The sequence below is a fragment of the Carassius gibelio genome, chromosome B19 (assembly GCF_023724105.1).
Source record: "Carassius gibelio isolate Cgi1373 ecotype wild population from Czech Republic chromosome B19, carGib1.2-hapl.c, whole genome shotgun sequence".
In the NCBI taxonomy this organism is placed as follows: Eukaryota; Metazoa; Chordata; class Actinopteri; order Cypriniformes; family Cyprinidae; genus Carassius; species Carassius gibelio.
The window spans coordinates 26298527-26320446 of record NC_068414.1 but is presented as its reverse complement, the minus strand read 5'-3'; the positions used below and the strand labels follow the sequence as shown (position 1 = coordinate 26320446).

The 21920-nt window shown below is 37.4% G+C and overlaps 1 protein-coding gene across 1 annotated transcript in view; it reads right to left on the bottom strand.

Moving 5' to 3' along the window:
* Nucleotides 1–21571, bottom strand: part of LOC127979076 (potassium voltage-gated channel subfamily H member 8-like) — a 47459-nt gene extending 25888 nt beyond the window's left edge. The window contains exons 1-6 of the mRNA XM_052584194.1: nucleotides 21337–21571; nucleotides 11863–12096; nucleotides 9720–9851; nucleotides 4627–4757; nucleotides 4293–4527; nucleotides 3584–3741 (exon numbers count right to left, since the gene is read on the bottom strand). Of these exons, the coding sequence (XP_052440154.1) occupies nucleotides 3584–3741; nucleotides 4293–4527; nucleotides 4627–4757; nucleotides 9720–9851; nucleotides 11863–12096; nucleotides 21337–21412 (966 nt within the window). The 5' untranslated portion in view covers nucleotides 21413–21571. The remainder of the gene's footprint in view (nucleotides 1–3583; nucleotides 3742–4292; nucleotides 4528–4626; nucleotides 4758–9719; nucleotides 9852–11862; nucleotides 12097–21336) is intronic.
* Between the last annotated feature and the right edge of the window lie 349 nt (nucleotides 21572–21920).

Sequence of the window (21920 nt, the reverse complement as noted above, 5' to 3'; positions counted from 1 at the left end):
ATACTGAGCTTTATGTGCATCACCGACTAATACAATCATAACACTCACAATGTGAAGGTGGCTGAAGAGGGAAAGGAAGTGACAGGAGGGATGACAGAGAGTGAAAGGAATGCAATTGAAAGGAACAAAAATGAAAGGAAAGGAGTGGAAAGGATAAAGAGAAGAATAAAAAGAAAGGAATACAAACTATGGAATTGGACCAAGACAGGGAAAGGAAAAGAAAATGAAAGAGAAGAAAATGATGGGGGGAAAAAGTAAATTAATGAACATTGGCTAGGAAAAGGAAATAAGAGGAAAAGGAAACTCAATGGCAAATGGCCAAGAAAGGAAAAGTAAAAAAATAAAATAATAAATAAATCAAGGGAAATTAAAGGAAAGGAAAAGAAAGGAAAGGAAAGGAATGGAAAGGAAAGACAAGGAAAGGAAAGGAAAGGAAAGGAAAGGAAAGGAAAGGAAAGGAAACTGGTCATAATAGAGAAAGGAAATTCAAAAGGTAAAAGGAAAAAAGAAGATAGTACAGGAAAGGAAACTAGCCTCGATAGAAAAAGGAAATCAAAAGAAGAAAGGAGAGGAAAGAAAAAAAAAATAGAATAAGAAATGGAAAAGGAAAATAGAAAGGAACAGAAATTGGTCAGGAAAAAAATTAATCAAGGAAAAGAAAAGAAAGTATACGCAAAAATAAAGAAGAAGAAATTAGTGTAAAGAAAAATTAAAAGTAAAAGAATGGAAATTTGGTATGATAGGTAAAGGGGGAAAAAAGACAATTGTAAGAGGAATTGAAAAGGAATGGAAATAGGCCATGAAAAAAAATCAAAGGAGGAAAACAGAGAAGAGTAAAATAAAAGAAACATCATTCTTTACTTTTGATGTTTCTCTGTGTGTGTACTCTTGTTTTTGTGACATATCAGGACACAGCTCTGTATAATGACATGGGTATGACACAGGTATTACAAGGAGAGGGTGACTTATGAGGACATAACCCATGTCCCCGCTTTTGAGAAAGTAAAAATGCACAAAGTTTCCTGTGAGGGTTAGGGTTAGGTGTAGGGTTGGTGTAGGGCCATAGAATATACAGTTTCTACAGTATAAAAACCATTACGCCTATGGGATGTCCCCACTTTTCACAAAAACAAATGTGTGTGTGTGTGTGTGTGTGTGTGTGTGTGTGTGTGTGTGTGTGTGTGTGTGTGTTGGTGGGTGTGCGTGTGTGTGTGGTGCTGCTGAAGGGCAGTTGTGAAGGGATACCAAAGGAGCAGAGGTGCAATCTGTAATTGGAGCAGATTTAAGGGAACATCTCAGAGACAAAGAGGTCTGTACTAGAGAAACACTCAAGTAGAGTCCACTGCATTTTACTCTCCCTCTCTTAATAAGCCTCAGTGGATTTCAAGCGCTCTTTCGCTGTGTGTTGCCGTACAGAGGGATGCAGGGTTTCATTACTGCATGTCATCACTGTGAGTGATTTTGCGATTTTGCCAGTCTGGATTGGCCAGAAAAGCTGACTGTCTTTTTCTGTGAATTAAAACCAGGAGCCTGTGACCCTTGCCTTTTAGAGGAGTCATCAGAGGCAGTGTCAGCCAATTTTAGAGCCTGTTATACAGTACATCTTTATTTGTACCTGAACCCAGGACCACTCATTAAAAGATCTACATCCATGATGTCATCAAAAGGACTTCAAGGTCCACCCACTCAGGGTCACCCAGCTGCTGCTCAATATTTTGTTTTACACTTAAGGAAGGAAGTGCAAAACAAATCACTGAGATAAATACGGTGCTGAATGTGCTAAAAAAAGATATGTCAGAAACTCATAAACTAGGCATGACTGTTCAAGCAGGCCCAGGTGGAGAACTTTTTTTTTGCATTTTATGCAGTTAATCAGAGGAAGCTCTTCTACAGTAAATGTATTTCAACATGGTAAAATGCACTGAAAGTACTTGACTATTATACATTTGCATATTTGGCAGACGCTTTCATCTTACATTGGATTCAAGGCATGCATTTTATCAGTTCATGCATTCCTAAAAACCATGACCTACTGTTTGTGTTACAGATTCCCTCTTTCTAGCAAGTGCATCTAGCAAGATGATTTCACAGCAATGCATTTAGGTAGAAGTCTGTATGTGTTGCAATATTTTAAAACCACAATAATCTATTAAAATGCATAACCATAACATGACTTGTAGTTTACTTTGAAAAAAAACTTGGTTGAAAATACATCATAATTCCATATAACACATGAACATTTTAGAAATGTTGCAAAAATATGTAAAAAAAAAAATATATATATATATATATATATATATATATATATATATATATATATATATATATATATATATATATATATATATATATAAAATAAAAAACTGACACAGGGTTTATAGTGGTGGCATAAATGATTAGAAAACTATTTTTATATGATGTATATTCAATAGCTAAAAATGGTTTTAAGTCAGTTGTTTCTATCTTTTACTACTTTTCCAAACATTAAACAATCCAAACATCCAATAAGATTTTTGTTTGCACAAGTCTGACAACAGCCAGTGCTCTACACAGAGATCCGATTTCATCACCATCCAGTCTGTCTGGAATGACATGAAGAAACAGAACAAACTGAGACAGACTAAATCCAGAAGAACTGTGGCGACATCTCCAAGATGCATCAAAAGACTTGTCTCCAATGCTACCTGAAAAAGTATGTGCAAGTACACCTAGGGAAAAAGCTGCTTTAAACACAAAGGATGGTCACACCAGATGCTGATTTCATTTAGTTAATGTAAGTTAAATGATAAATCAAATCTATTCATGACATTGTTTTTGACAGCATCCCCATTTTGCAGCATTTTTACACAAGTACTGTACCTAAAGCTTTCAACAGTACTGTAGCATTGCAGATAGGTTTCTCGAAGCATCTTGGAGACGTTGCCACAGTTCTTCTCAGTTTGTTCTGTTTCTTCATGTCATTCCAGACAGACTGGATGATGATGAGATCAGAACTCTTTGTGGTGCACTGGCTATTGTCAGACTTGCGCAAACAAAACTCTCACTGGATTATTACAATTAATGGCAAAATGGATATCTGGAAATGTAAACTGTTATTTCCTACTGACACACATCCAGCAAAAGATAAGAAAATAGCTGACTGAAAACTATTTTCAGCTGGTGAAAATGCTAGTGTTCTAATAATTTTGGCCACCACTGTATATTGGCTGATGTGTTATATATTGAATAGTTCAAGCTAACTTTTACTATTTTTAATTTTGATAAACTTCAAGTAAATGTATATGGAAACAAAATATGGAAATATATTGGCTGACATTTTATATATTTAATTGTCTTTGCTGATTTTTACTATTTTTAATTTAGATAACATTTAAGTAAGAGTTATATGGCAACAAAAGTAATCTTAAAAACATATATATATATATGTAATTTTTCTGCAGGCACAGATTCTGTGTGGATCTGCTTTTTCTGCAAAATCATGCAAATGTAATACATTCAAAATGCATTCGAAAGCCCAGAACTTCACACTGATTTTTTGTCCCTGATACATAAGTTACATAGTTTTAATCTATGCATTACTCACCACGCTGACTTTGAAAGCGTAAAGGAGATCAAAGGGCAGAGCTGCAACAAGGTCGATGATGAACCAGGTGGTCAGGTAATGGATGCAGATCTGCCGCGCATCGAAGATCACCTGCCCCGACTTACTCACGTACGTAGTGCGGAAACTGAACACGATATCTGGTGAAGCAACAGACAGAGTAGAGTCAGCGTCTTTACAAAATACTCCATCAGCATTTGGAGCATGTCCACTGAAGCATTCACAACAGCAAAAATGCTTTTCTGCTAGCTATATATCAAGCTGGCTGTTATCGCAGACTAACAATAGGAAAATGAAAAATTAATGCGTCCAAATCTGAACACCGGGTGCTCTAAATAGAGGCATTACCAGAGTCACAAAGCCAAACCAAAGTTCAGGAACAGTGTTAAAATACATTATAGTTCATCCTTCATTGCCTTTTTAATTCATACAATGCAATTACATTTTTTCTAAATAGCAGGAAAATAAAGGAAAAAGATATGTTGCCCTGTGGCAGTGCTGTACCACAGAGAGTTAATGGAAGATGTCAAAGAGCCTGAAATTGATTTAAAGACCTGATTAGAATCATGTGTAAAGACATACATGTGATACAACAAAGATAATGTCATAAATCAAAATCAGGCTCACAGTGGAAAAACATACTACATAATTGACCGATTTAACATAATGTCAAAGATCAAAATTCTCTTACCAATGATGAAAAGAATCTCGACGGCAATATCAGTGACAGTGGTGCTACGTGTCAAGTCCTGATCACCAATAAAACAAACATTATACGGCACCGTCACAGCCACATAGAATGTAGCCAGAAGGATCAGCCAATCCCAGCCGGCCTTGAAGGTGCTGAAGTGGAGAAGAATGAATTTGGACTTCTTGGCATCAGCGACTTTATATTCAGGAAGAGCAGGTGGATCACCAAAAACATTCTAGATAGAGCGAGAACAATTCTGGTAAAGTCACTTCTGTTCTGTTTTGTCTTTCAGTTTCTGTATTTTTCTCTTCCCTTAATATTTGAATGGTCTCACCTTGTTAAGTTTGATTTTACTTTGTTTGTGACGGTTATGCAGGTGTCCCGAAATATGGTAGAGAACTGTGCTAGATCGCAGCCGAGTGGAGCCAAACGGAGACCCGCCCTTGGCCTTCTCGCGCCGGCACTCTGAGGAAAGGTTGGACTGTTGTTATGAAAGTTAAGGGCAATGTTGGATACAATCCATCAAGAAACAAAACCACACTGCACAAAATACTTTTTGATTAATTCATAAAGACACCAACACCGGAGGACACAGTAAGCAAATTCCTATGGTACTGAGGTTGTTATATATCCTGTTTTTGCATTTCTTTTTACTTATTTTAAAATACAATAAGCAAAATTAATGAAATAAAAAAACACTGTAATAACTCAAGCTTTGCAGCATTACAGTACATTGACTAGAGCTGGTATTGGTACGATACTTGAAATAACAAGCAAGGTACAGTATCTATGAAAACATCTGAGGCCATCATCCCCTAAAATCTTGAATTCCTGCTCCAAAAATGTTATGTACACAGAAAAATAATTGCATTGGTTTGGATGAAAGTGTATAATTCAGAGAGTGGTTTTTGTTGCTTGGCGAAGAAAAAGACTTTTCATCAATACTACCATGCATTGAGGGTGGTTTTATTCAAAGTGGCCTGTTTTTCTTCTATTGCCCTCCATACCGCTGTTATACAAAAGCTGATGTGACACAAGAATAACTTCCTTTCTGCTGGTGACCTGCTTTACACCAGTGGTTTCCTCTGGTTGGGGCTCTGCTGTTCTCATTCCCATGTTGAACAGTTACTGTTAAATACTGCAGTAGATTCATTTGATTTAGTCTTTGAGGTCTTGAACTAAACCAGTTAGATAAGAGGACATCCTAGACTGGAGATGTAAGTCCACATGAAATGGTTTAACAAATGCGGATTTATTTCCAGTGTTGATGCATTTCCTAAGTACAAAAGTGTTTTAGGATAGATTGTTTTAAGAAGCCAAACTTCATCTGAAAATCCAAAACTTTGCTGCTGAAAATAACAAAACAAAACAAAAAACACTATGGATTACTATAACCTGAACAACCCAACCTTCAAACAAACCCCCCGAAACATTGCTGCCAAATTGCTGATAACAAAATTAATAAGTGCCTGCTGCACTCATGGTACGGCAGCAAAGTTCCTTGATTATTAAGCCAGAATGAGAGTATAGTTCCTAGCCATATCATCAACTTTTCACTTTCCATCGGTCTTAGTACATATAAAATGGGAAAATATCAAAACTGGTAATTTTTGAGTGAGATGCTAACGGTCTAATCAGATGATCATTGCTAAGCTAAGCTAAAAAAAAGTGCTACAGCCAGACCTGGAGATCGGCTGAATGGATTCAAAAACAGTAAAACACAACGGTTTAACTCTAGGGGAGTTGGAAAATGAGCCTATTTTCAAAAATAGTGGAGTGTTCCTTTAAACTAATGCAAACTACGACAAACACATCTTATACTTATTCAGAGAAAAAAGTATTCTCAGTGACAGCGACGTATTGTGCAACATCTTATACAAACTCAGCTGTTAATGGAGAAATGAACGCATTCGTGACAGTTCAGTCTTCTTCCACCATGTTTGGACTTAATGTGTTTGTAACATTGACAAAGATATTCTGGTTGTGGTTTGGTAAGCAACAAATGCATTGGTAAAGCTTTAGTGACACTTTTCTAAATGTGTGTTTGGACTATGCAAATAAGTTTCACAGGAAGAAAAAAGGGTGGGCCACACCATGTTCCCCCACACTGATAGAAACAGCCAATCACTGCAGGGAAATGGAGAAGCGCCAGATTGCAATCTCCTCCTCATCAGAAAGGGATTGAGGTACCTTCCCAAAAGACACTCCTTGTTCTGAGTCTCCGGCCTGTTTTAGGGAAGGCAGCAACAGACACAACTACTCGGAGCCTGTGGCCCACTACAGGGGACAGCAACTGATGCCTCCATTCTGAGTCTGAGTCCTGCGAAGGATGGGACACTAACAGATCAACAAGTTCTAAGTCTAAGTCCTGAAAGGGAATGACACTAACAGAAACACAGAAGTTCTGAGTCAGCCCTGCAGTGAGACAATTAAATATCAACCTCCGTTCTGAGTCTTTCATCCAGAGAGACTGGAATAGATACCCATTCTGAGTCTCAGTCCTGCAAGGAAAGGGACAGCAACAGAAACAACCCGTTCTGAGTCTCTAGCCCAGAGAGGCAGAAGACACAGACATTTGCAACAAGGTTAAGCTCCGGTGAGCAAACCTTCACTTCAAGCTACTTTTGCTTGCGTATTCAAGCCTTATTAAAAGACCATAATGCACTTCCAGGGCCACATCTGTGTGTTCCAGATCTCAGGACCCTTTGGTGCTCCAGGAGATCAGCATTAGGGCTGCATGATTAATCAAAATTAAATTGCAAAGGCGATAAATCAAGATTAGGCAGAAGCTGCAGTTGTCATGCATATCTTTCAGTGAAGCACGGTTCTGTGATTAGCAGTAAATCTCCATCTGAAGGCCAGAGGGCGCTCTCGCGATGAAACTCCAAATACACTGCAAGGCAAACCCAGGAAATGCCTATAGTGGCTGCTGAATATATGGTTTATCTGAGTTTGCTTATTATAATTTTTATTTATAATCAAGTATATAATAATGCAATGCTAACTGACACATTACCACTGCTTAAAACAGCAGGTTTTATTTCAAACACTCATCTACCATTATTAAATGTGGTATTTTCATGTGCTTTCAGATGGAGCAGCATTTACTACACAGAGCCGTAGTTCACTGACAAGATACGCAAAGAGCTTTTTTTATAAATGCAAAATGATTTCTTCGATTTTAGAATCACATGATTAAATCGTCTGCTCCATCTGAAAGCACGTGTTGGAGATTTACTATGAGATATGCATGACAATCACATTCGCTATATCGTGCAGCTCTAATCAGCATCCTACAATGCTTCATGTTCAAGACTGTTGAATCGGATTCCTGCTCCTTTCCCCACTGCACTGTAACCAGCACAACCACTGGATGAAGTCACTGTCATCGCTCACTCAACCACAGAGAACGGAACTATCACTTATCAAAACCTCTTCCAAAGACCTTGGCATTGTTGTATATTATCATTGTTTGATTTTTCTAATTTGCATTAGATGTTAATATAGCTGATTGCAGTTGATAACAAATTATCTTTCATATTTGTTTGATGCATAATAAGGTTCTTCACTTTATTTGTTTCAGAGTAGCAACAGTTTATCTTCCAAATAAAGTAGCTCTGACATAACAACACCCAACATAATCACTTGCAATTTATGCATCTTATGCACTCTATTCATTTTTCGTTTATGGTATTTATTCAGCAGTTGTTGATTACTCTTGTCTATCAGTTGTGTCTTTCTTGTGTTGATGATACAGAAAGAGGTTCTTCAAGTTAGGGATCCCACCAATATTTCATATGTGATGTACTCATAACCACACCTCAGGTGACACATGATCCGAATACCATAATGTCATTGGTGACATGAGTACCCATCACTATAATATTTCCTAGGTTGGCGAAAGCAAATTCACTGCATAATCAACATACAGAATGTTTTGACTGTGCTAGTTCTTGTTGGAAGCAAAAACAAAAATGAAACAGACAAAAAGTGCCAGCAGGAATACTGTAGTGCAATGGTTACACTGTTAGACACAGAGATAAAAACGTATGAAATGTGTGGAGTCTCTGTGGATATTGACCAGTATGGTATGTGTGTGTATGTGTGTGTGTGTGTGTACGAATGTGTAGTATGTAGCATTTTTAAATCAACCAGCTGTGGAAACAAGCAGACAGCCAGGCTGCCAGTCTCGATCGCCGAGGGCAACAGGGGAAAAATGTCACTCATTGCAACCCTGCCGAACAAGGTACCAAGGGAAACCAAAGCAGGAGTAGGAAAAGGACTGAAGGGATGGAGCGATAGCCAGACAGAGAGAGAAACGTGGATAGAGAAAGAGATGAAGGGCTAGGAAGTGAGAGAGAAAGCTGGGAAGCTGGTTATTAGAGAGGGATAGAGATCACTTTTGCCTGCAGGGCCTGAGGAGGAGAGGGGCGACAGAAACTCATCCATAAAAGACTGCAGTCAGCAGGGAGACCAGCAGCATAACACTTATTACAGATCCTAATAAATGTACTCCCAATTTACTAGCAGCACAGGTCACGAGGAACACAGAGAAGGAGGGTAGAGAGAGAAAGGAACAAAAGGCAAAAGTGTGAAAAGAAAAATCGAGGAGGACAGACACAGTTGCACTGGGTTTCTTTTGGTGCTTGAGGCCAATACCTGATCTGGATTCGGTCACACAATAAACAGTTTTTTATCCCGCCTCACCTTAACGAGACAAGCACAAATGGGATCATATGAGGGTTTTTCTTACACGACTGACACATTTGGCCTTGTGGACTGTGAAATAAAATCCCTTAATACACATTTTTTAACTCTCACTAGTTTAATTTGTCTAGCAAAAATCTTCATGTATATACATGAACTGTCATTTTTTAACCCCTTATCCCCTTAACTGTCACTCACATTTTTGAACATAGACTTTATAGTGCACAATCCAAATTTTTTTTAATTCATGAATGAAAACATTTTGTATCATGATACTGATGTACCATTTACATGTTAATGCAATGTCTGATTTTGAAATGGGTGAAGTAAATGAAGGCGTCCCGTATACGGGACAGGGTGATAAATAAAGGGTTGCTATTTTCTCAACAACTTATATTGTGGGTTGTATTTAACAGCATTCTGCAGCAGAAATTGTGTTTAAAAAAATTTTTTGGATAATTTCATAAAAATACAGCTTAACTGAAATTGAAGCATAATAAAAATATTTACCTTATTTTTCCACACATGGTTCATGATTATGCTGGAACACTGCTGTTTCCTCGTCAAACAGTACACTACATTTTGATCATTCATATTTTGATTACAAATTTTAAGATTTAGTCTTTTTTTCCGCTTTTAATTTTTAGGAAATGTCTGGGAACAATACAATTATATAAAAAACAACATGCACACACATAAACCCATTCATCGTGTACAAACCTCCTTTCTTCTCCTCAAGTATAGATTTGGCTTTGGTGTCAGTGATGTCTTTAAAAGAGGCAAGGAAGAGGACCACATCTCCCTTCTCATTCTTGATAGGCACAATATCCAGCAGACACCAGAACACACTACCTGCAGTGGAATTGAGAAAGGCAAAATGCATAAACACATACATAGACAGTAAGAGACATTCACACAGAATTTGTGCTCTGCATTTAACCCATCCGAAATGCACACACACAGAGCAGTGAACACACACACACACACTGTGAGCACACACCCGGAGCAGTGGGCAGCCATTTATGCTGCGGCGCCCGGGGAGCAGTTGGGGGTTCGATGCCTTGCTCAAGGGCACCTAAGACCTTCAATACCACGACTTAGGTGCCCTTGAGCAAGGCATCGAACCCCCAACTGCTCCCCGGGCGCCGCAGCATAAATGGCTGCCCACTGCTCCGGGTGTGTGCTCACAGTGTGTGTGTGTGTGTTCACTGCTCTGTGTGTGTGCATTTCGGATGGGTTAAATGCAGAGCACAAATTCTGAGTATGGGTCACCATACTTGGCTGAATGTCACTTCACTTTCACTTTCAGTAAAACGCGTCAATGAGGAAAGTCACACTGAAGAGCTATGGCTACCTGATTAAAACTAGTTAATTTAGTTGTTCCCACAGGAAGCACATTTTTAGTGTACTTGGCAATACATTACTTCCAGTTTATTTAAAATGTTAAAAAACCTGAACCAAAAAAGAGCAGTCCATCCAAAACGAGCGGAACCATTATGGTATTCAATTCCCATGTAGGTGTGTGTGTGAATGCTTGTTTGTCTGTGAGTATTGAGTGGTGTGGGTGTATGTGTGCGACAGGGCATTTATATGTGTATTTAGCTAATATGCGTCTGTGTGTGTGTGTGTGTGTGTGTTTGTCTCTCCACCAGTAGCCGTTACTGGAAGCCTCTAGGGGAATTCCGTCTGACTGCTCACAGCTGGCGAAGTCTTTGTCAAATCTCTCATTTCCTCATGAAAAAGCCTCACCATTATGGAGAAGAAAAAGGGGCTGAAATAATAACGCTCTCTAGAACAAGTGTGCTGGAGATGTTCCATTCAATACAGAACAAAGGGGGAGAGGAGAATGAGCACGAGGAAAAGGTAGGGAGGTGTTAAAACGCCACACCATCATTTAAAGATGTACTGTAAGACCTTAGCAAACGAAATACAAATATTTGTAAAATGTAATGTAATATAATAAAGTATAATACATATTGTAATGTATTACAATGAGCAAGAGGAAGTGGTGTAATAAAGTACTAAAAAAACACAGATTTGTTTGAAGATGTATACGAATATAATATAATACAGACATGCATAAACTGAGTCACCACTGATAAGCTACTACTAAATATTATAGGAACATTAGTTTTCTGTAAAGATGCTTTGCAATGATTTATATCATAAAAAGCGCTATACAAATAAAATTGAATTTACCTGAATGTACTGCAGTGGTACCATAATGTACCATAATGAATACCATATTTATAAACCACTATAACACCCACTATAACACCCACACAAAAATAGTACTATGGTACATTTTAGTTACTAATCCAGCAAAAGGTAAAGAACATTCATTTTGACTCATCTCAAATCTCAAAATGTACCATTTCACAGAAAAATAACCTGTGGAAGGGAGTGAGATATACCATATTAAGGAAAATTAATCTTAAAATTTGCATTTTAAGGATTGACAGTGTGGTGTATGAAATCCATAAATTCCACAAATAAATCTGCACACCTGCTGGACTTTAGTTTGTAATCCGACTTTAGAGTCTCTCTGGTGCTTCTGGCCAACCAGCTCTAATAAAACCATCTGCTTCTAACAATGGCTAGAGATTTCACTTGCGAGGTGTGTTGTAATATCTCCTTGTGCTATTACTAGTGATGGACCACACTACTTTCCATGCATTATTACTGGAATCCTTTAAACGGTGGAACTGCTACTAAAAGTTTTAGAGATGGCAAAATTCCCAAGATCAACGCAAATGAAACTCAACCTGACACTTCTAGCATTTGTCAAAATGCATTACATTGTGTGTTTTTACATGTAGAACAAACTTTGCAGCAACATCACAGAGGACTTTTTTCTTCTCACCATTCTTTTTGTAGAACATTATCTCCTCTTTGAGCTCGCTACGTTCCTCAAGCGCAGAATCCACGTGAAGAATGATGTGCTCGCTGGTCTCTGGCCCATACAGAAACTTGCATGCGCAGCTCTGCTGCATGACCTCAGTTCGGGCAAATCCAGTAAGCTCACAGAATCCATCCGAGCAGTACACGATCGGGAAGCCTTTGGACACTTGTGCATTGGCCAGAATGAAGTTGCTGTCTGTTAGAAAAACACAAAAATAAGCAAAGATTTTAGCTTACTAATGTTTATTGTTACTGTTTATTCCTTATTAAATTTTAACCACATGCTCCCATAGGATTTTAGCTTGCTGTTTTACTACAGGCCATGTTGGAATACATTTCTTGTTACAGAATAGAGACAAATCAGGTACAAAAATGCCCTGTTATGTTCACTAAACCACAGTTGTCTCTTATCTGTTCACTCTTTTACAGTACCTTTAAATCTCTTGAAACAAAACTTTCTGAAGTCTAAATCATTTCAAGCAAGCTGAAGCTGATGCATAAACGACTGAATACTTGAAATTGATGCTGAATATACAACAATGCTGTAATGCTTCCATCCATCAATTTCACTACCCAAAAAAGTGCTTTGTAAACTACAAATAATCTAAAATACAGCAGGATTCTTAGATTTTTAGAAAATGTTAAAGTTTACAGTTTAATTTACAATTGAACAGTTAAGTTAGGTAAACTGTTAGTCTAAGTTTGTGTAAGTTAGTTTGGTTAATTTTTTTCTTTCTAATTTAATTGGTTAATTCAGTTACGTTTTATGACTTCACTGGATCATGTCTCTAAAGCATTATAAGTCACATGACCTTGCATGATATGCCTTAGACAGAAAGCTTTAGCTGCTCTTCATGTGAAAAGGCTTTGTTTTGATGTTATTACATAACCAATTTCCTGCCTGGATAATTTTTTGGTATTCTGACTTGTTTTATTGTTTTACCCTGTCATAGTGTCAAAACAGATTAATAGCATCCATGCATTATAAATGAATACAACAACGCTGCCTTGTAGACGTTTCTCGAAGGACAGCCTTCGCAAGCCTCATCTCTGAATCCCCAGACTGACAAGCACAAGCATTATTAAACACTGCCATTTATGAGAAGCGTTCACATGGCGAGGAGACAGACATTTGGGCCTGAACAACTTTACTGAGATTTGTTCTGCTCACATAAGCAAAAGTAAAGTTAGGCACTCATTTATAACACTGTACGTGTTGGGGGGTCAGACCCAGAGAGATATGAGAAGAGGGACGGTGAGAGAGAAATAACAGCAATAAAGGAAAATCTAAATGGCAGGGAAAAGAATGCTGCTGAGAGAGACAGAAAGAGGAAAGGTATAGGAAGTAAAGTAAAGAAAGAGAGTAACAATTCATAAATGCATACAACCAGTTAGACAGCAGAATGAACTGTGAACATTTATTGGCGCCAAACAGTCAATGACCAAAAATTGCAAAAATCAAGCACTAAATGAATGGGATTTTCTTAAAGGTCACATTCCCTTTTAATACATTTACTACACACAAATATACAAATTCTGTCATCATTAACTCACCCACATGTTGTTCCAAATCTGTATGACTTTTCTTTCTTCTGTGGAGCACAAAAGAAGATATTTTGAATAATGTTTTGGTTCCCTTTGTGTGGACAAAAAATACAAGTCAATGGGAACTAATAATGTTTGGTTATCATTAGTCTTAAAAAATATCTTTATTTGTGTTCAGCATAATACAGTAAGTCATACAGATTTGGAACGATGTGGGTGAGTTAATGATTTTTGATCACTAATGATCTTCAATAATCTTTCGTTTTTTGGGTGAAGCCCTTTATGAGCACATGTCAGGGAGTTCCTGTGCACATGTAACAAAAGCAAAGATACACAAACTCTCCAGTATAAAACTTCAAGTATTTGTTTAATATATTAACTTGACATAATTCTCTGAGATCTACAGAATCCCAGAGATTCCTCCTCTACTATTACGAACACTAAAATTAAAGCAATATGCTTTTTCTATAACATATTTCAGTTTTTGCATGCTGAATTAATAGTAGTCCAAATGCATAATATTGTCCATTATAAAAAGGAAAAGGAAAATAATTATGGGCTTATCAATATTTTTAATGACAGAATTTCAATAACAGAATTAAACTGTGGATATTTTTTTTTATTATTGATCAAACCAACAATGTCAAAAAGTGATTTAATAAAAAAGAATCTTCCTCCATTTTAATTTTAGCAAATACATTACAAGCAGATGCATTTTAGGACATCTCTCACAAAATTTATTTGTGAAGAAATGTGACTATTACCAGATTTAACAGGTGAAATTGTCAGGATCTTTATTAAAACACTGTAACTCTTATGATCATTTTCATGGGTGTGGCTCCCAGAGTTTATGAAAAAAAAATTTCAGGCACAAGGCAGATAATGTAATTCCTATCTACTCTAATTCATAAGAGTGTGGACATAACAGTGTTATTTTAGTATCAGTGAGCAACCGTTAGTTTCATTACAAAATTGAATTTAAAATCAAATTTTTGTTATCAGGTTACACTGAAAATTAGAAATGTTACCTTGGCAACTAGCACAATTTTTTTCAGTTAATATTTATATTATTTTAGGAAACAATAATGTTTTTGTTTTTTCCAATGATTTTAATTTTAGTTAACTATAATAACCCAGGCTCAAAACAGAAGAATTTCCTTCTGTTATCCTGCATAGCCTGTTATTTGTACGCCCATCTGATGTGGCTTTGATTAAGCACTGTGACAGAATCAACAGAGCAAAAACATACAAAAATAATGACTGAAAACAGTTTCTAGGAATATTTTCACAATCACTGACATTGATGCATACCAAATTGGCCTTACTAGCCATACTGGTTCTGCAGTCTAAAGATGACAGCACATCCCAGAAGAGAAATCTCTCTCTCTTACTGTCCATCTACTCACTCCCAGGTCATAACCTTTCGGCCAGCTATACCACAACAGCTGAAAATACTGTACCTACTTGTTCATTCAAAACTGGGGCTGGGTGTTTGTCTATATCTAAGCATATCTAAGCATATTTGTGTTTTATCTAAATATATGCATACAGTGTATATGTTTGCTGTTCAAAATGCATCTTTATCCTATCCCCAGACATGTTTTCATGTGTGCACTGTCACAGACAGCATGTACAAGCAAAAAATAAAAATTAATATTCATATATATTCATATATATATATATATGTATCTTCTCTCATTTCCATAACAGACCTCATGTGGTTTACGCTGTCAGTTTTTGTTTAATTGGACAGATTGAATCCAGACTGTAAAAACTGGGTGTGTGTGTGTGTTTATCAAAGAAACTGCATATCTACTCTGAAAAACATGTAAAAAAGATGGAGGGGAAAAGGGGGTTGAGGCAGGAGAGAGAGGGGGAATGTCCACATTTCTCGTCTGCCCCAGATTGTCGTATAAAACACACACACTTCTTCCTTCTGTCCCCCTCTTGTGGGTCTATGTCCCAAACAGGAACACCTGAGAGCTATTTAAAGAGGCAGTATGATTAGTGAGGGGAGGAAGAACGCAAGGAAAAGAGAAATGGAGAGAACAACTGCTTGAGATAGAGGGAGAGATGTTTGAGGGAGGGAATGGCAGGACAGATGCTGGAACCTTCTATTGCAATGCAGTCTTGCATTTGAAGCATCTTTTTGCATTAAACAGAGACTCAAGGTGGGCTGAGTATGGCTACGTACACTGGATGTGAGATTTACATGAATGACTCTAGTCTATGAGAAACACGAACTGAACACTGTTACTATAATACCTGTATTCTTCCTGCAGTAAATAGTATGTTTTATTAGCATGCAATTTTACTGTCTCAATGTGCATTATCACACTACATGAACTACAATGTGCTAAACCTGACCTTTCATGGACTAAATTCTGTGACATCAATAGTTCAAGATGTAATTTCTGCATCACTACTGGCACAAAATAAAATTGCAAAAAAGATGACTTAAAGGGACATTCTTGTCACGATCATCAGCTGGAGTACCCATGAACTCCAGTAGAGGGCACTCTACTCAAGACTCTTGTATTTGGTGTCCATTTCCATTCCCTACTCCCTTTCCCATAATCCTGTGCTAAGGGCTAATCACCACCAGGTGTTCCCCATTACCACCCCCTTATATATACTGTGTTTAGACTCTTAAAGATTGCAAAGTCTTGTTTAGTTCTGTCTGGCATGGAGTTTTCCATGTGTTTTTTTTCCTTCCGTGTCTGATCTTGGATTGTTTATACCGACTGTGATTCTCTGCTGCCTGCCCCGACCTCTGCTTGTTACTGTTTCTGATTTTGGATATCCCATGACATACCTGACGCTGTTTTATGATTTCTGCCTGTTTGACTATTCTCGATAATAAACTACTGCATATGGATCCGAACGTCTCTGACTACTTGTTACAATTCCACCCTAAAAATAGAAATTATGTCAATATTTACTGAACCTTAAATCATTCCAAACCGGCTGTCAAAAAGTACACAAATAGAAGATTTCAGTCGGTTTTGCCTGTACAATGAAAGTCAATTAATTTAATTTTGTCAATTGTGCGCTTCAGCACAGTTTAAAAAAATCACTCATAGTATTTCAGTTTAAAAGAAAATAAGTAAAAAACTGCCATTTTCATTTTCCAAAATCATAACTAGACATATCTCTCTGAATTAAATGCGATGACAGCTATGCATTGTTTTCACTGCATACCACATACTGATTAACATTCTATTTGTAAAAAACAACAGACAGCAAGTGTACAGTATTCACTGCACAGTACACAATAAGCTGTACACGAGTATTCTAAGTGTAGGAGACATCCTTCAAACTCTTAAGGTTTAGAGAGCTTATGATTAAGTATGTTTTTAGCTCAGCCTTGATTTTGCTGGCTTGAGATCTTGACTGTCTTTTTGTTCTGAATCCTATTTCCTTGAAAGAATGCATTGTATAATGCATCGTGTATAATGTCTTGCACTGACATCTGAGAACAGGTTTGAGCACAGATAAAGGATAAAACTTTCAACTTCTTCACTGATATGAACTAAGTATGTTTTTATGTATAATTGACTCCTGAATCTCAGTAAAAACTACCATTTTAAATACTCCAGGCTAATGAGCTCTACTGGCATGATGGATCTGACAAGAAAGTAAACACACTCATTTAAAACCATCTGCATATGGTGCTAAAATCCTTTCAGCAATGTGCGAAGCAGCAATAGGAAGAGTATGAAATGGCTCCATCGTATCTAATCATTTCAACCTTTTTATTTCACTAATCTGCTGTGGTTACATAATCTTTTGTCACCGTTTTAGCAGGGCCCTTCAAATTTAGTTTCAATTCATGCCAGAGCACACAAAAATATTCTCTGAATGTTAATAAGACAAAGGAAAATGGCAAGGTCTGAAAGTCTAGACAGCCACGATCCCAGAATTCCATTCTAGGAGACTCTGAAACAGTGAGCGAGAGTTCTATCTGTATTCTTGTCTGATCCATGTAGACAACCCTGCTGAAACTGCAGAGTGCATCCTCATGGTGTCCTCTTTCCACCATCCAATAATGTTAACCTATAATATGCAAAGGTAAAAGACCATGTTCTGCTGCTTCATTTCTCTGCATGCTTTCTTTAGCCCGTCCATCTTTTTTGTTTTCCCTCTCAGGATTCCAGTCCCTCTCTCTTTTCCCTAATGATGACTGATGAGCTCAGTTCCAGCTCTGTGTGAAGTTCAGTGAACAACAGAAAAACAGCACACTGACATCTCTATCCCAAGTCCAGACAACAGACACGCACTGTTCTCCTATTCTAGAGCCTCAATTTTACTGTCTTTCAGACCTGCAGATCTGTTCCAAACTAAAGAGGTGCAGCAGACATGCCAATTTCCTTATTTTGTTCCTGATATGTGTTGAGTTTGCTGGCAATGTGATTATGCATTACATGCAAGAGTGTACCACTTGAAATATCTCCATTACCTGACTTGGGTGTCTAACCCTGCGCTTCGTAATTTTACCAACGGAAGCATCTACTTGAAATGTTCTTTTAAAAGGACTCATCCAAAATTACTCTAAATTACTCTTTCATAGCTAACCACACTCTCTCCTTTTCTTTGGGTACACACAACTGCAAACACACGCAACTGGCACACACACACTGCTTTACTGTAATTACCCACCATATGCTGTCCTGACAGGTATCTGTGTGAAAAGAGTATTTTGGAGTCTTTCGTCTTGATGGAATATTAACGCATAACAGCAAGCACACACATTAGGAAGCTGCAGAGGAGAGTTTAACACATGTATAGCTTCTCTTGACAAAAACAAGTCAGCAGACTTTCTCATGTAACTTGGAAGTTGCTCAAGATTATTAATTAAAGGGTGTAATTAGTGTTGCTTGCTAAGGAAAGCACATTTCTATTTATCATACATAAGGTTAGCTATTTTTAAAAACTCTGAACCCAATTATTAAAGGGATAGTTTAATCAAAAAAATAAGAAAACTGTCATCATTTATTCACCCTTGTGTCATTAAAAACATGCATGACTTTCTTTGTTTTGAGCAAGAAAAATAAGTTATTTGTCCATATAATGAAAGGTAAATGAATAGTTCACCCCAGGACATTTGTCTTCATCCAAACAGATTTGGAGAAATTTAGCATTACATAATCACTTGCTAACCAGTGGATCCTCTACAGTGAATGGGACCATCAGAATCGAAACAGCCGATAAAAACATCAATCCACATGACTCTAGTCCATCATGTGAAGTGAAAAGCTGTAAGTTTATAAGAAACAAATTCATCATGGAATTTTAACTTTTAACTGTCATTCTGGCCAAAATATCCATAATCCTTAATTATGCATCCTCCAGTGAAAACATCCATTTACTGTTGTTCTTGCACATAAAAATCACCCAACATATTTGTTTAGAACTGTTTTTGCTTGTAGACAGTGCTTTATCTGTGTAGATTTCTTTCCTGATTCAAACATCATGACTTTTTCATTGGAGAAAGCATCTTTAGGGATTATGAATTCATATTTTAGTTGGAAGCAATGGTTTGAAGTTAAAACACCTTAAAGATGAATTTGTTTATTACAAACATTCAGCATTTTCAGTGTTGTGGATTACTTGCCACAATGAGAGCCCAAACAGCTGATAAAAAAACATCACAATAATCCATATTTTCATGTTTTATCAGCTGTTTGGACTCTAATTCCGATGGTACCCATTTACTTCAGAGAATCCATTGATGAGCAAGTGATGTAATGCTAAATTTCTCCATATCTGTTCTGATGAACAAACAAACCCATTAACATCCTGAACGACGTGAGGGTGAGAAAATGTACAGCTAATTTTGGGTGAACTATTGCTTTAATGGGGTGCCATGTTGTTTTGGACCATAGTGACTGTGATTGGATTGGTAAAAACTATTGAAACAGTCTTTAAAATATATGCAAAATACTTCAGATTGTTTAAGATAGGTCTAATTTATAATTTACAACAGGCATATGATACTAATGGCAAAAAAATTAGTTTTGCTTGAAAAGCAAAACATTTCTAGAGATGAGAGTTACACAGAGACCATGTAGCAACCACCTGGAACATGACAGCAATCACCCTGAATATCTTGAAAACCCTGAAAACTTTTGCATTGTAGTGGCCAATTTTGTATGGACTAGCATAACATTTTCCTCACAAATGATTTGGCTTTGTACAGCACATACAAAATAAAAACTGGCAACGCATTTCTGATGTGTGCTCTTTAATTTGTGTCTGTAATGTAATAAACACAACATCCATACACCATTAAAAAAACAAAATTCAACCTCTTTGTTAACGCTCTCCACATGTATCATTTTTGGACAGCCACCATGGATGTCGCCTAATGGGAAGTTCTCTGTTATCGCCCCCTGTGTCGTTGTAATTTTCCTTCCAATATGACAGGAGCTATTTCCAACCATTCCTGTGCTATTCTCAGCTATGTTACCTGTGGCAGCCCAAGGTGTGACAACCGTACAGGTAGTCTCCCCTGAAGGACAAACCATAGTCACATGGTTACACGCCATCACAGTTTGGTAATATATGGACCCAGCAGCCCAAAGGACACCATGTCCCTTGAGAACGATTCGTGTGGTGGGAGCTCTAGCACTAATAAAACACAGTATCGTTTCTCATTTCTCAAACCTTAGACATAGATGGTCTGCAAGTTCTTTCTGTTAGGACACCAAATCAGTCTGGAACAAAGCGATAAAAGCTGACAGACTTTGCTCAGTGAAATCAGCAAACTTTTATCGCACAAAAGAAATCCAGACAGTCTCATTTTTACAACCCCACAGTACGCCTTGAGATGAAATACCGCCCTGACTGTTTTGTGGTCGACCAATTATATTTGATCGATGCTGGTTGTTACCTGGGGCCACGCAAGGGATTTCATCCGAACGTTAAGCACATCTTTTTTCTTGCATGATCTGGGCTATTGGTCTGAACTTTAATTAAACAGCCCTCTGATTGTTACTGTTATCTCTACCAACCCTGCTTGAGCTCTATATGAAAAATAAACATTAGGACAGCCAAATTATAAGCCAGTGGATCTGCACATTTTTGGAGGTCTCCCTAATCTAACAAACCTGATTCAATTCATCAGATTGTTAGTAGGGCACCTCCAAGACCTGAAATGGGGAAGACCAAAATGTGCAGCTCTGTGAGACTGAGAACCACTGATCTAAGCATCAAGGCAGCCTAAGTGCTCTGACCGATATAACTGAGGGGCTGCCCTTGTGCGCTGTCCATGGTGCTGAGTGAGCAGATGCCCAGTTTGAAAGCAATATTTTACTTCCGATGCAAAACTACATTAACCAAATTCAGAAATACATATACATATATATAAAGGTTCCAGGATGAGTTTGTTCCTCTACTATAGCATATAGTTTGCACATCATAAACAGAAGATTTTTCACAGAAAACTGAAAAATAAAATACGAAATTATGCATACAACACTGAACTTTTTAAAACCATGTAAACATATAAAACAAACAGAGAATATTTGAGAATATTCTAGTACTATATAAGTGTTATTTAGCTAGTACTAGTTATAAGCATGGTGTTTTTATTTCTATTTATCTCGAGTTTTTTCATGATTTATTTGCACTTACTCATTTTGTATTATTCACATTTGAGAAGCTAATTTCACTATTACATGCCCATTTCTAACCCTAATATTATTTAATGAATCATGTTTTTAATGTGCTTAGTAAACATACTGTCAATTTCACAGCTGTGACAAACATTCGTATACTCAAAGGAACAAACAAATACATTTCTGTCCTGCTTAAGGAAAAATAGTCTCATTAGAAACACCAAACTAGTTGTTGTACACAAATAGGGTAAAATTCCATCGCGGTAACTCACGTGTGCCGTCAAAACGCGTCGCTATAGTATCCAAAAATGTGTTCTGTGGCGCGAGCAATCCCTTCATAACAGGCATTTTCCCGCCCTGATATCGAGTTCCCCATCAAAGTGACGCGTCGTTGTCAGAGACAAAGGTAGAGACAGTTTGAAGCACTCCGGTGAAACTGAGCTTTCAGCGGACTGAGGCACGGAGGATCCCGTTCCCTTACCAGCGCGTGAGCAGTCTGGATGGGGATGCGCGCGCCCGTGTCACTGGGAGTGACGCCCGCAGGTGCGCGTCAGGTAAATGGCGCGCGAGCAGTCAATACAAGTGGCGCGCTAGTTTGGAGGTAAACCTAAAAATAACAATACTTTAGGCTCTTCAGGAATATAATATGCATTGCATATTATTTTGTAAGAGAACAAAGAAATGAAAAAAAAAGTTACAAATTCAGCAAACAGCATGTGCATATATATATATATATATATATATATATATATATATATATATATATATATATATATATATATCAGTTGTGACACTTTATCTCCCATTGTCAGATATTATTGAACTGCTTAGTTTTATGTTCAAAGCTGTGGAGGCA